Source organism: Odontesthes bonariensis, chromosome 13, assembly GCF_027942865.1.
Source record: "Odontesthes bonariensis isolate fOdoBon6 chromosome 13, fOdoBon6.hap1, whole genome shotgun sequence".
NCBI classification, from domain to species: domain Eukaryota; kingdom Metazoa; phylum Chordata; class Actinopteri; order Atheriniformes; family Atherinopsidae; genus Odontesthes; species Odontesthes bonariensis.
In genome coordinates this window covers 38,828,332-38,843,398 of record NC_134518.1, presented here as the reverse complement: position 1 = coordinate 38,843,398, position 15,067 = coordinate 38,828,332, and the positions used below count along the sequence as shown (strand labels likewise).

The window sequence follows — 15,067 nt, the reverse complement described above, 5'->3', positions numbered from 1 at the left end:
AACACAAGTTGATGATTTAGAAGAGACTATTGCTGTCGTTAGTTCAGAGAGATCAACTGGGCAGATCAACATCACATCACATTAGGGTCATTCTGCAGACGCTTTTATCCAAAGCGACTTACAATCAGTGTGTTCCACATCGGTAGGCAAAAGAACTTCAGGTCACAAGAAATCATAAGTGCATTTCCTTCCAAAACCAAACAGCTAAGAGCATAACTAGTGCAGTAAGTTAGGTACCGAGACACATGGGAAGATAATTTAGGAAACAAATAAGTGCGTAAGGAACTAGGACGAAGCAGGTGTGAACATGGCCTCGAAGAAACAAACCAAGACTCGGTATTTTAAACACAATGAAGACACTTTAATGACACCTGATGCTGAGGCAGATACAGAGGACTCAGACCTTCATCACCATCAGACACATGAAGACAAACAGACAGACAGACAGACAAAGCGTCCCTCGGGACATCTTCAGGTCACTTCTGAGATAATATTTATTCATTAGTCTGATTATAGATTGTATACTGCTGATTATATACTGATAATTATTACACGCTGAGTAATTCAGAAGCTGTTTAATACACATTAAAGGAGCAGTCCACAACTTCAGGAAACCCTCTGATTCTACAGACGTCAGTTATCAGAGTTATTTGTTCTGCAGCGATTATCTGACTCAGAAAGAAAGAAACACGCAGGGTTGCAATGCCCCTTTAAATCTGAGGTCAGAGAACCCTGAAGTCCAAATGTTCCAGACAACAGAAGGTTCCCTCAAATGTTGGACTGCTCCTTTAAGTCTCTTTGTTCTTCAGAGGAACTGGATGTTCTGCTACGGGGGGGTGAACAGAGTTCAAATGATTGTTTCCTGCAGAGGATCCAGGTCCAAGACATGGAGCGATGTGGTGACTGAAGAGGAAGCTCGGTTAGTATATACAAACAGGTGCACCGATCCAGGTGCGGGCCTAAAGGTGGACTCCTAAATCTGATGCATGTTCTGGGCACCGATCCAGGTGCGGGCCTAAAGGTGGACTCCTAAATCTGATGGATGTTCTGGGCACCGATCCAGGTGCGGGCCTAAAGGGGGACTCCTAAATCTGATGGATGTTGTGATGTCATCACCTATTAGCCAATCAGGAGTTTAGGTTACAAACGCCACAAGACTGACGGACGATGACTGAACATGGAACACCAGAAAACACTGACGGGAACTCTTCTGGGTTCAGGTTCTTTGAGTCTCTGGTGTAGAACCAGCTGTCGGTCCGTTCAGGTTCAGGTTCAGGTTCAGGTCCAACAGTCTCAGTTTCACATCTTTTAACCCGTTTTACAGGAACAAAAAGGAGTCTTTAAAAATTCCTGAAACCATTCGAAGAACCTTTGTAGAAACTAGGAGAACCAAAAGTTCCAGACCACAGAAATGCTTCTTTAAGACCATCAGACTTTTTCCAGAGATCCTAGGAACCTTTGCAGGAGCTGAGAAAGGTTCCTAGGTTTGGAGAAATCCAAGTGAGACCATTCCGGCCACCTTTTACGTACTCATGACCCTTAACTATGAATATGTTTAGAAACCTAAGAGCTGACAAACATTTTAAAGTGTTAGGAAACGTTTCTCAGTCCTTTAAGCTCAGGAACCTTGTAAGGAACCCAAGACCTGCTTTATGGAAACTCACCGGGAAACTCCACGAACTTAAGAACATCTTCAGGAACTAGGAGACATTTCTAAGAACCGTTTTAGGAAGTTAGAAACTTCTTCCAGGGAACACAAAGCAAACATTACCGGGAACCGTTTTCTGGGTCCTGAACAGTTCAGAAAACATATTGAAGCCCTTTAGAGTCCAAACATGTGAGGCCACCTGGGGAAGAATTAAAATGTTTGAAAGCTCACGTTTAGGAAGTCAGGAACTCTGTCATTGATCCGGAAAACTTTGGAAGGAACTGGGACTATTCTTTAGAAACTTCCTGAGTTACACAAAGACTCGCGTTTCTTTTTCCAAACTGTTGCCCTCAAACTTCTTTCCAAAGGAAAACTGATGGAACCTTTGCAGGAACAGGAACCGAACACGAGTCCAGTTCTAGAACAAGAGATGGTTCTGGACTCTCAGTTTGTATGTACTGGAAAATAAATAAAGTCTAAATCTAAAAGATCAGAACTAGGCCACAGTTGGGGATCTGAAGCGGGAACTGATTAGTCGGTCCATAAAAGATCATTCATCCATCAGCAGTTCGACGGTGGTCTAAGTCCCCATGACGACGGGTCCCATGACGACGGGTCCCATGACGATGGGTCCCATGACGACGGGTCTCAGGACTTGTTGTCCTCATAGAGATCGATGGAGGCCTGGAGGTCCGGCAGCTCCACCTCACAGACGAGGCTGCGAGGAGACGACGAGTTCCTGCTGAAGAAGTGACCGCCACCTGGAGAGAGAGGAAACATCAGGACCAGGACCAGGACCAGAGTCAGGACCAGGACCAGGACCAGAGCCAGGACAAGAGTCAGGACCAGGACCAGAGCCAGTCAGGACCAGGACCAGGACCAGGACCAGGACCAGGACCAGGACCAGGACCAGAGCCAGGACCAGGACCAGGACCAGAGCCAGAGTCAGGACCAGGACCAGGACCAGGACCAGGACCAGGACCAGGACCAGAGCCAGGACCAGGACCAGAGCCAGTCAGGACCAGGACCAGAACCAGAGTCAGGACCAGGACCAGGACCAGGACAAGAGTCAGGACCAGGACCAGAGCCAGTCAGGACCAGGACCAGAACCAGAGTCAGGACCAGGACCAGGACCAGGACCAGGACCAGGACCAGGACCAGAGCCAGGACCAGGACCAGAGCCAGTCAGGACCAGGACCAGAACCAGAGTCAGGACCAGGACCAGGACCAGGACAAGAGTCAGGACCAGGACCAGGACCAGAGCCAGGACCAGTACCAAGACCAGAGCCAGGACCAGAGCCAGAACCAGAGCCAGTCAGGACCAGAGTCAGGACCAGGACCAGAGTCAGGACCAGAACCAGAGCCAGGACCAGGACCAGGACCAGGACCAGGACTATAAAGCTTCAGATTCAGAATCTGTAGCTTTCCAGATTCTGAACCACGAGGTTCAGCCTCAACAGAACCTCGTGGTTCAGATCCACAAACCGCTGCCTCTCCTCTAGTGGGTGAAACTGCATTCTTACTGGTCACGGTGGTGGTGATGTCAGCAGGTGTTCTGGGCGTGGTCTCAGCGTGGGGGGGGCTGAGCGGCTCCAGGCTGATGGACGGCTGGCTGCTGTCGCTCAGTGGCGCCCTCTGGCTGCCTGAAGGACCCACACCCAGGCGCTCCACGTCCAGCACCACGCTGTCCACACAGGGAAGGCTGGTCTGAGGAGAGAGACAGGTGTTCCACAGGTGTTCACAGGTGTTCCACAGGTGTGTTCACAGATGTGTTCACAGGTGTTCACAGGTGTGTTCACAGGTGTTCCACAGGTGTTCACAGGTGTTCACAGGTGTGTTCACAGGTGTTCCACAGGTGTGTTCCACAGGTGTGTTCACAGGTGTTCCACAGGTGTGTTCACAGGTGTGTTCCACAGGTGTGTTCCACAGGTGTGTTCCACAGGTGTTCACAGGTGTGTTCACAAGTGTTCACAGGTGTTCCACATGTGTTCCACATGTGTTCACAGGTGTTCCACATGTGTTCACAGGTGTGTTCACAAGTGTGTTCCACAGGTGTGTTCACAGGTGTGTTCCACAGGTGTTCACAGGTGTGTTCACAGGTGTGTTCACAGGTGTGTTCCACAGGTGTGTTCACAGGTGTGTTCCACAGGTGTGTTCCACAGGTGTTTTCCACAGGTGTGTTCCACAGGTGTGTTCCACAGGTGTGTTCACAGGTGTTCACAGGTGTTCACAGGTGTTCCACAGGTGTGTTCCACAGGTGTGCTCCATAGGTGTGTTCCACAGGTGTGTTCCACAGGTGTGTTCACAGGTGTGTTCCACAGGTGTGTTCCACAGGTGTGTTCACAGGTGTGTTCCACAGGTGTTCACAGGTGTTCACAGGTGTTCCACAGGTGTTCTACAGGTGTGTTCCACAGGTGTGTTCCACAGGTGTTCACAGGTGTGTTCACAGGTGTGTTCACAGGTGTGTTCACAGGTGTGTTCCACAGGTGTGTTCACAAGTGTGTTCCACAGGTGTGTTCACAGGTGTGTTCCACAGGTGTTCACAGGTGTGTTCCACAGGTGTGTTCCACAGGTGTTCACAGGTGTGTTCACAGGTGTGTTCACAGGTGTGTTCACAGGTGTGTTCCACAGGTGTGTTCACAAGTGTGTTCCACAGGTGTGTTCACAGGTGTGTTCCACAGGTGTTCACAGGTGTTCACAGGTGTTCCACAGGTGTTCCACAGGTGGTCACAGGTGTGTTCACAGGTGTGTTCACAGGTGTGTTCCACAGGTGTGTTCCACAGGTGTGTTCCACAGGTGTGTTCACAGGTGTTCCACAGGTGTGTTCACAGGTGTGTTCACAGGTGTGTTCCACAGGTGTGTTCACAGGTGTTCCACAGGTGTGTTCTCACCATGATTCCCAGCGCTTTGAGGATGTTGAGCTTGCACATGGGACAGGTGCAGTGTTCGTTCAGCCAGGGGTCCACGCAGACTTTATGGAAGACGTGTCTGCAGGGGACACAGAGGCCAGAAATCAGAGGCTGAGGGACTGAGGACATAATACGGCCTGGAAATAAAATATACAACCGGACCCCTAAAATCATCATTAATAAAACTGTCAGACTCATGTTGGGCTGCCTGGTTCTGTAGGACCAGAGGTCCATTAAAGCAGAGTAAAATGCCCCCCCCCCCAGCTGTCCTTCTGTAGGCTCCTCCCACCGGGTCCCCTTCTGTTAGCTCCTCCCACCGTGTCCCCTTCTTTTAGCTCCTCCTACCGGGTCCCCCTTCTGTTAGCTCCTCCCACCGGGCCCCCTTCTGTAAGCTCCTCCCACCGGGCCCCCTTCTGTAAGCTCCTCCCACCGGGCCCCCTTCTGTAAGCTCCTCCCACCGTGTCCCCTTCTGTAGGCTCCTCCCACCGGGTCCCCTTCTGTAAGCTCCTCCCACCGGGCCCCCTTCTGTAAGCTCCTCCCACCGGGCCCCCTTCTGTAAGCTCCTCCCACCGGATCCCCTTCTGTAGGCTCCTCCCACCCCAAAAGAGGCGAACTGTCCCTTTAAGGTCCTAAAAAGATGAATGAATCCATAAAATCGTGTCTTTTCCCGGTGTTACTCAGACGTATGAAGCTGAACCATGCTGCTATGAGCCAGGACAGAACAGGACATAGATCCAAAAAAAACAAAAACACAGAAAAGCGGTCTGAGCGTGATGATGTCATAGAACGATGACATCAGAGGCTGTCGGCCGGACTCACTTGCAGGGCAGGATCAGCACCACGTCATTCAGCTGGTACGCCTCAATGCACACCGCACAGTGGTTGAAGTCCGGATCCGTCTCCTTCCAAACACACAAAGGATACATATGTTCATTTATATTTATATTTATTATTTTTATATTTAACTACCGGCTGTGCACACCTGAACATGGGACAGGTGTGTGAGAACTTTACAGAAACAATAAGAGGTTCTCTCTGAACCTCATGGGGTCCCTGGGCTCTGAACCTCCTGGGGTCCCTGCGCTCTGAACTAACCCTAGTCCTAGGTGGGGGTTCTGGTCCTAGGTGGGGGTTCTGGTCCTAGGTGGGGGTTCTGGTCCTAGGTGGGTGTTCTGGCCCTAGGTGGGGGTTCTGGTCCTAGGTGGGGGTTCTGGTCCTAGGTGGGGGTTCTGATCCTAGGTGGGTGTTCTGGCCCTAGGTGGGGGTTCTAGTCCTAGGTGGGGGTTCTGGTCCTAGGTGGGGGTTCTGGTCCTAGGTGGGGGTTCTGGTCCTAGGTGGGGTTCTGGTCCTAGGTGGGGTGGCCCTGGGTGGGTGTGTGGTACTGGCTTTGAAACCTCTGGGTCCGGATGTCCCACCGGTACCGGGCTGCAGCAGAACCTCTGGGTTACCTTGTCTCCTTTCTTCACCGTCTTCGTGGTCAGCTTCCCGATGGCTTTCTTTGCCGCATCGCCGAGGCGGCGCTGCAGAACGGAAAGGAGAGAGCGTCAGATACTCAAAGGTGTGCGGACACCTGAACACCTGAACACAGGTATGCCTGAGACTAACGGGACCAAACGTCTCTGAGGGCACCGCCCACAGGGACACACCTGTCCACCAGCCACAGAATTCACTCTTTAATTCCCTGTGTTTTAGACCCAATCCCAACCAGACTGTTCAAAGAGGTTTTGTTGTGGAGAAAAAGGAGTCGGATCCGCGTGGTCAGCCTCTCATGGGGAATTTTATTGAACAAACCGTCACAGAGACATGTGCATTCAGAATGTCCGGAAATTCCCTCTGACCTCAGTTTGTGCCAAGCCTTTATACCGTTCTGTATCATACAATGCGTACGTGGCTCAAGCCCCAATCTCTCGAAGGCACCTGGCTTTCGCCATTATCGTAAACAAGCTCATTCTAACCTTAAACAATATTCATATGAACTGAACAACAAGGCACACGATGTAATTAGGCCATGTCATGACATTTCTCTCCCACAGTTTTCCCCTTAATCAACACTTCCATATTGGATTTGATCAATCTGTCTTTGTTGACAGGATATGTACCTCAGACTTTTAAGGTTGCTGTAATTAAACCTTTACTTAAAAAACCTACTCTTGACTCAGAAGTGTTGGCTCATTATAGACCTATATCCAATCTCCCTTTTATGTCTAAACTTCTTTATAAAATAGTTGCAGCTCAGCTTTGTGATCATTTACACAGAAATAATCTGTTTGAAGAGTTTCAGTCAGGATTCAGAGTGCATCATAGCACAGAAACTGCACTGCTGAAAGTTACCAATGATCTCCTCTTAGCCTCTGATAGCGGACTTGTGTCTGTGCTTGTCCTGTTGGATCTCAGTGCTGCATTTGATACGGTCGATCACAGTATCTTATTACACAGACTTGAACATGTTATTGGGATTAAAGGAACTGCATTAGGCTGGTTTAAGTCATATTTATCTGATAGATTTCAGTTTGTTCTTGTAAATGAAGAATCTTCCTCACACACCAGAGTAAGTCATGGAGTTCCTCAGGGTTCTGTGCTTGGACCGATTCTTTTTACTTTAGACATGCTTCCATTAGGATTAGGGTGAACCTTTTTTTGATTGGCTCTGTATGAATTGGACTAATTTAGAATTTAATGAATTGGACTAGTTTAGAATTTAATGAATTGGACTAGTTTAGAATTTAATGAATTGGACTAGTTTAGAATTTAATGAATTGGACTAGTTTAGAATTGAATGAATTGGACTAGTTTAGAATTGAATGAATTGGACTAGTTTAGAATTGAATGAATTGGACTAGTTTAGAATTGAATGAATTGGACTAATTTAGAATTGAATGAATTGGACTAGTTTAGAATTTAATGAATTGGACTAATTTAGAATTTAATGAATTGGACTAATTTAGAATTGAATGAATTGGACTAGTTTAGAATTGAATTAATTGGACTAATTTAGAATTGAATGAATTGGACTAGTTTAGAATTGAATGAATTGAACTAATTTAGAATTTAATGAATTGGACTAATTTAGAATTTAATGAATTGGACTAATTTAGAATTGAATGAATTGGACTAATTTAGAAATGAATGAATTGGACTAGTTTAGAATTGAATGAATTGGACTAATTTAGAATTTAATGAATTGGACTAATTTAGAATTGAATGAATTGGACTAATTTAGAATTGAATGAATTGGACTAGTTTAGAATTGAATGAATTGGACTAATTTAGAATTGAATGAATTGGACTAGTTTAGAATTGAATGAATTGGACTAATTTAGAATTTAATGAATTGGACTAATTTAGAATTTAATGAATTGAATTTGTTTGGATTGTGATTGTATCACAGTGAATTGTAATTGGCTTGAATTGGACTGTATCTTTGAAGAGATGACAGGTGCTGTGATTTGGAGCTTTATAAATAAAACTGAGTTAAATTAATCCTGAAACGGGGGTATTGAGCATTCAGAACATCTAATGGGTTCTGGGTTTCTGGGGTTCTGGGGTTCTGAGGCCCAGTGCAGCTGGTACCTGGCTGCGGTCGCGGGCGCTGGTGTAGCGGATCTTCTGGATGAAGTAGAAGATGAGCCAGGCGGACGAGATGATCATGAGGACGATGAAGGAGATGGAGACGAAGACCAGCGAGCCTCGATTGATGTTTTTGGTGGAACCACGTTGGCCAACGACTACAGAGACCAGGACCGTCAGGTTCCGCTCCAGGTGAGCCAGGATCTCTTTACCATAAGCCTCCGTGATCATCACCGCCACGATATCACCAGTACCTGCACACAGAACCACAATCAGAACCAGGAATCTTTGACAGAAACGGTTATTGAAAAAGGTCAAAGAACTGCCTCAGATTCTGGGTTTATGTTCATGTTGGAACATGTTTCAGTGAATCTCTGCAGCTGTTACCATGGAAACATCTGCAGATATTCACTTTAAAGCTGCTCAGAACTGAACTAACTCTGGTTCTGCCTCAGATTCTGGGTTTATGTTCATGTTGGAACATGTTTCAGTGAGTCTCTGCAGCTGTTACCATGGAAACATCTGCAGATATTCACTTTAAAGCTGCTCAGAACTGAACTAACTCTGGTTCTGCCTCAGATTCTGGGTTTATGTTCATGTTGGAACATGTTTCAGTGAATCTCTGCAGCTGTTACCATGGAAACATCTGCAGATATTCACTTTAAAGCTGCTCAGAACTGAACTAACTCTGGTTCTGCCTCAGATTCTGGGTTTATGTTCATGTTGGAACATGTTTCAGTGACTCTCTGCAGCTGTTACCATGGAAACATCTGCAGATATTCACTTTAAAGCTGCTCAGAACTGAACTAACTCTGGTTCTGCCTCAGATTCTGGGTTTATGTTCATGTTGGAACATGTTTCAGTGACTCTCTGCAGCTGTTACCATGGAAACATCTGCAGATATTCACTTTAAAGCTGCTCAGAACTGAACTAACTCTGGTTCTGCCTCAGATTCTGGGTTTATGTTCATGTTGGAACATGTTTCAGTGAATCAGCTGCTTCCTGTTTCCATGGAAACATCTGCAGATATTCACTTTAAAGCTGCTCAGAACTGAACTAACTCTGGTTCTGCCTCAGATTCTGGGTTTATGTTCATGTTGGAACACGTTTCAGTGAATCTCTGCAGCTGTTACCATGGAAACATCTGCAGATATTCACTTTAAAGCTGCTCAGAACTGAACTAACTCTGGTTCTGCCTCAGATTCTGGGTTTATGTTCATATTGGAACATGTTTCAGTGAATCTCTGCAGCTGTTACCATGGAAACATCTGCAGATATTCACTTTAAAGCTGCTCAGAACTGAACTAACTCTGGTTCTGCCTCAGATTCTGGGTTTATGTTCATATTGGAACATGTTTCAGTGAATCTCTGCAGCTGTTACCATGGAAACATCTGCAGATATTCACTTTAAAGCTGCTCAGAACTGAACTAACTCTGGTTCTGCCTCAGATTCTGGGTTTATGTTCATGTTGGAACATGTTTCAGTGACTCTCTGCAGCTGTTACCATGGAAACATCTGCAGATATTCACTTTAAAGCTGCTCAGAACTGAACTAACTCTGGTTCTGCCTCAGATTCTGGGTTTATGTTCATGTTGGAACATGTTTCAGTGAATCTCTGCAGCTGTTACCATGGAAACATCTGCAGATATTCACTTTAAAGCTGCTCAGAACTGAACTAACTCTGGTTCTGCCTCAGATTCTGGGTTTATGTTCATGTTGGAACATGTTTCAGTGACTCTCTGCAGCTGTTACCATGGAAACATCTGCAGATATTCGCTTTAAAGCTGCTCAGAACTGAACTAACTCTGGTTCTGCCTCAGATTCTGGGTTTATGTTCATGTTGGAACACGTTTCAGTGAATCTCTGCAGCTGTTACCATGGAAACATCTGCAGATATTCACTATAAAGCTGCTCAGAACTGAACTAACTCTGGTTCTGCCTCAGATTCTGGGTTTATGTTCATGTTGGAACACGTTTCAGTGAATCTCTGCAGCTGTTACCATGGAAACATCTGCAGATATTCACTATAAAGCTGCTCAGAACTGAACTAACTCTGGTTCTGCCTCAGATTCTGGGTTTATGTTCATGTTGGAACATGTTTCAGTGAATCTCTGCAGCTGTTACCATGGAAACATCTGCAGATATTCACTTTAAAGCTGCTCAGAACTGAACTAACTCTGGTTCTGCCTCAGATTCTGGGTTTATGTTCATGTTGGAACATGTTTCAGTGACTCTCTGCAGCTGTTACCATGGAAACATCTGCAGATATTCACTTTAAAGCTGCTCAGAACTGAACTAACTCTGGTTCTGCCTCAGATTCTGGGTTTATGTTCATGTTGGAACATGTCTCAGTGAATCTCTGCAGCTGTTACCATGGAAACATCTGCAGATATTCACTTTAAAGCTGCTCAGAACTGAACTAACTCTGGTTCTGCCTCAGATTCTGGGTTTATGTTCATGTTGGAACATGTTTCAGTGACTCTCTGCAGCTGTTACCATGGAAACATCTGCAGATATTCACTTTAAAGCTGCTCAGAACTGAACTAACTCTGGTTCTGCCTCAGATTCTGGGTTTATGTTCATGTTGGAACATGTTTCAGTGACTCTCTGCAGCTGTTACCATGGAAACATCTGCAGATATTCACTTTAAAGCTGCTCAGAACTGAACTAACTCTGGTTCTGCCTCAGATTCTGGGTTTATGTTCATGTTGGAACATGTTTCAGTGAATCAGCTGTTTCCTGTTTTTATATAAAACATAAAGAAATTAAAGACTTAATTTTGTTTCTCTATTTTCTGATTGAATGAAACATCCAGCTCAGTACAGGATGATGTGTCCTTCCTTTTGTAATTTGGCCCACAGAGCTGCAAACACACACTGTGAGGTCACAGTGACCTCATCTATAATGACGCTGGTTTAAATTTAGACTCATTGATTGCCAAAAAGCCACAGCTCAGTCCCCCCTCGTCCTCTTTCAGCCCTCCTTTAGAACCCTCTGAACGGGTCTCTGATGGTCTCTGAGGGTCTCGGCCCTCCTTTAGAACCCTCTGAACGGGTCTCTGATGGTCTCTGAGGGTCTCGGCCCTCCTTCAGAACCCTCTGAACGGGTCTCTGAGGGTGTCGGCCCTCCTTTAGAACCCTTTAGAACAGGGCCTGGGTGTAGGTGGACTGTGTTTGGTGGACTCTGACCTTCGTGGCCCATCTTGACGGTCTTGTTGGTGGAGTTGTTGTAGATCAGGACCCCCGTGGCGTTGTAGGCCGCCGCCTTCAGGATCTTCTCTTTAAAGGTGCAGTTTCCCCTCTGCAGCAGCGCCACCCAGTGGACGCTCCGGGGAGGAACCAGGAAGCGAGTGTTCGGATCGCAGCCCTGCCGGTCCACCACTGAGGAGACATGTGGTTACCATGGTTACCCAACATCAGTTCAAACCAAGCATCAATAAGACAGTGACGGCTGTCTGATGAACGTTTGGGAAAGGAATTTAATTCTGGTTTGATATGAACAATCAGTCAAAGATGTAAAAACCCAAAATTATTTTCAATCTGAGCTCAAGTGGAAAATAAAAACCTTCAACACATTTAACCCCTCAGCTCATCTTTAACCCCTGCTACAGAATCTGCTGGGACCAGGTCCAGGGAAACCCTAACCCTAGGTTAACCCTAACCCTACCTAGGGTTAACCTTACCCTAACCTAACTCTAACCCTAAGTTAACCCCTTTTCCAACCAAATGATGACATTTTGACTCAGTTTAACAGAATTAATCTTTGCTCCAGCTTCAAACCTGAAGTTTAACTTCAGTGATTCTGACTTTATTTACTGTAACAGGAAGCATCTGTAGTAATAATAGTTGAGCTCAATGTGTTCTTTAAGCTGTTATTTAGCTCCCTTTAATATCCCCGCCATGATATTTAATATGTTGACATGTTGTGTTTCTGTGAAGCAGACGGTGGCAGCAGCTGCAGTGTCCTTGGACCGCCTGACTGTAATCTGACACTTCAGAGATGCTGCGTCCTTCATGAGCTGGAAACCTCCGCAGTGTCTCCATGAGACGGATAATAAAGCCGCTACGCTAACAAACACGCTAACAAACACCACATAAACGCAGCCAAACAGCAGCGTCCACTGACACAAGACGAACTCTGAGCTTCAGCTGCTCTGACACCAGATTTATTCCAGCTTCATGGCTGGTGGGATTAGGGCGGATCTATAAACCGTTCGTACTTCAACACCAGTTCCAAAACAGTTGGGACACTATAAAATGTAAATAAGAAACAGAATTCAATGGTTTGTGAAACTAACGAACCAACATTTCATTCACATCAGAACAGAAACCAGAAAATGATTCATGAAAAATATCAGAAGGAAATATTATTTATGTGAAATCAGGTAAAGGTGATGCAAATAATTCATGGTCCAAAATAAAATATAAATAAATAAATAAAACTCTGCTTACCAACAGAGAGCAGAGTTAAAAAGAATTCCACTTTTCCAAATTAGCCAGAAATCAGAAGACAAAACTGTAAGATTGTTGAGGGATTAAGAGCCTTAAAAAGCTTTATAAGCTTTATAAAACAAATTAATTTAACTGACTTGGATTAACACAAGGAGAGTTATTGATTGAAACACATTCCAATATTAACAGGTGTAACATAGAGAAATAAAAGTATAGGTTAGAGCTTGATCTGAGAATGTTAAATGTTGCAGCTACAGTTTTACAGCGTGTTTCATCTGAGTTGTTAGCATTCATACAGATGTTAGCAGATGTTCATTTAGCACAAAGTTAAAACATGGCTGACAATGAAAGGAACCTGGAGAGCCAACGTTGATGTGATCTATGAACTGTTCCAGGAGTTGTTTCTTACATTAAAGGATTAATGCAACATTCTCATGCGAGCTCCATAGTTCAGGAGAATCCTTTAAAGGACCCACACTCGGTAGTCTGCTGATTATTTTCCGAGTGTTGTTGGGTCAATGTTCCGAGTGTTGTTCGGTCAATGTTCTTAGTGTTGATCGGTCAATGTTCTTAGTGTTGTTCGGTCAATGTTCTTAGTGTTGTTCGGTCAATGTTCTTAGTGTTGATCGGTCAATGTTCTTAGTGTTGTTCGGTCAATGTTCTTAGTGTTGTTCGGTCAATGTTCTTAGTGTTGATCGGTCAATGTTCTTAGTGTTGTTCGGTCAATGTTCTTAATGTTGTTCGGTCAATGTTCTTAGTGTTGTTCGGTCAATGTTCTTAGTGTTGATCGGTCAATGTTCTTAGTGTTGATCGGTCAATGTTCTTAGTGTTGTTCGGTCAATGTTCTTAGTGTTGTTCGGTCAATGTTCTTAGTGTTGATCGGTCAATGTTCTTAGTGTTGTTCGGTCAATGTTCTTAGTGTTGTTCGGTCAATGTTCTTAGTGTTGATCGGTCAATGTTCTTAGTGTTGTTCGGTCAATGTTCTTAATGTTGTTCGGTCAATGTTCTTAGTGTTGTTCGGTCAATGTTCTTAGTGTTGATCGGTCAATGTTCTTAATGTTGTTCGGTCAATGTTCTTAGTGTTGTTCGGTCAATGTTCTTAGTGTTATTCGGTCAATGTTCCGAGTGTTGTTCGGTCAATGTTCTTAGTGTTGTTCGGTCAATGTTCTTAGTGTTGTTCGGTCAATGTTTTTAGTGTTGTTCGGTCAATGTTCTTAGTGTTGTTCGGTCAATGTTCCGAGTGTTGTTGGGTCAAAGTTCTTAGTGTTATTCGGTCAATGTTCTTAGTGTTGTTCGGTCAATGTTTTTAGTGTTGTTCGGTCAATGTTCTTAGTGTTGTTCGGTCAATGTTCTTAGTGTTGTTCGGTCAATGTTTTTAGTGTTGTTCGGTCAATGTTCTTAGTGTTGTTCGGTCAATGTTCTTAGTGTTGTTCGGTCAATGTTCTTAGTGTTATTCGGTCAATGTTCCGAGTGTTGTTCGGTCAATGTTCTTAGTGTTGTTCGGTCAATGTTCCGAGTGTTGTTCGGTCAATGTTCCGAGTGTTGTTGGGTCAATGTTCCGAGTGTTGTTCGGTCAATGTTCTTAGTGTTGTTCGGTCAATGTTCCGAGTGTTGTTCGGTCAATGTTCCGAGTGTTGTTGGGTCAAAGTTCCTAGTGTTGTTCGGTCAATGTTCTTAGTGTTGTTCGGTCAATGTTCCGAGTGTTGTTGGGTCAAAGTTCCTAGTGTTGTTCGGTCAATGTTCCGAGTGTTGTTCGGTCAATGTTCTCTGTGTTGTTCGGTCAATGTTCCGAGTGTTGATCGGTCAATGTTCCGAGTGTTGTATGGTTAATGTTCTTAGTGTTGTTCGGTCAATGTTCTTAGTGTTGATCGGTCAATGTTCTTAGTGTCGTTCGGTCAATGTTCTTAGTGTTGTTCGGTCAATGTTCTTAGTGTTATTCGGTCAATGTTCTTAATGTTGTTCGGTCAATGTTCTTAGTGTTGTTCGGTCAATGTTCTTAGTGTTGTTCGGTCAATGTTCTTAGTGTTATTCGGTCAATGTTCCGAGTGTTGTTCGGTCAATGTTCTTAGTGTTGTTCAGTCAATGTTCTTAGTGTTGTTCGGTCAATGTTCTTAATGTTGTTCGGTCAATGTTCTTAGTGTTGTTCGGTCAATGTTCTTAGTGTTATTCGGTCAATGTTCTTAATGTTGTTCGGTCAATGTTCTTAGTGTTGTTCGGTCAATGTTCTTAGTGTTGATCGGTCAATGTTCCGAGTGTTGTTGGGTCAATGTTCTTAGTGTTATTCGGTCAATGTTCCGAGTGTTGTTCGGTCAATGTTCTTAGTGTTGTTCGGTCAATGTTCTTAGTGTTGTTCGGTCAATGTTCTTAGTGTTGTTGGGTCAAAGTTCCTAGTGTTGTTCGGTCAATGTTCTTAGTGTTGTTCGGTCAATGTTCTTAGTGTTGTTCGGTCAATGTTCTTAATGTTGTTCGGTCAATGTTCTTAGTGTTGTTC

At 44.8% G+C, this 15,067-nt stretch overlaps 1 protein-coding gene across 2 annotated transcripts in view; it reads right to left on the bottom strand.

Annotated features, from left to right (window-relative positions):
• Window positions 1-337: 337 nt before the first annotated feature.
• rnf130 (ring finger protein 130) overlaps window positions 338-15,067 on the bottom strand; it is a 32,343-nt gene continuing 17,613 nt past the window's right edge. For both annotated transcript variants that reach the window (XM_075482060.1, XM_075482059.1), the window contains 7 exons: window positions 11,314-11,505; window positions 8,128-8,378; window positions 6,006-6,077; window positions 5,377-5,459; window positions 4,540-4,636; window positions 3,172-3,355; window positions 338-2,409 (listed from right to left, as the gene is read on the bottom strand). In XM_075482060.1, the coding sequence (XP_075338175.1) occupies window positions 2,297-2,409; window positions 3,172-3,355; window positions 4,540-4,636; window positions 5,377-5,459; window positions 6,006-6,077; window positions 8,128-8,378; window positions 11,314-11,505 (992 nt within the window). In that variant the 3' untranslated portion in view covers window positions 338-2,296. The remainder of the gene's footprint in view (window positions 2,410-3,171; window positions 3,356-4,539; window positions 4,637-5,376; window positions 5,460-6,005; window positions 6,078-8,127; window positions 8,379-11,313; window positions 11,506-15,067) is intronic.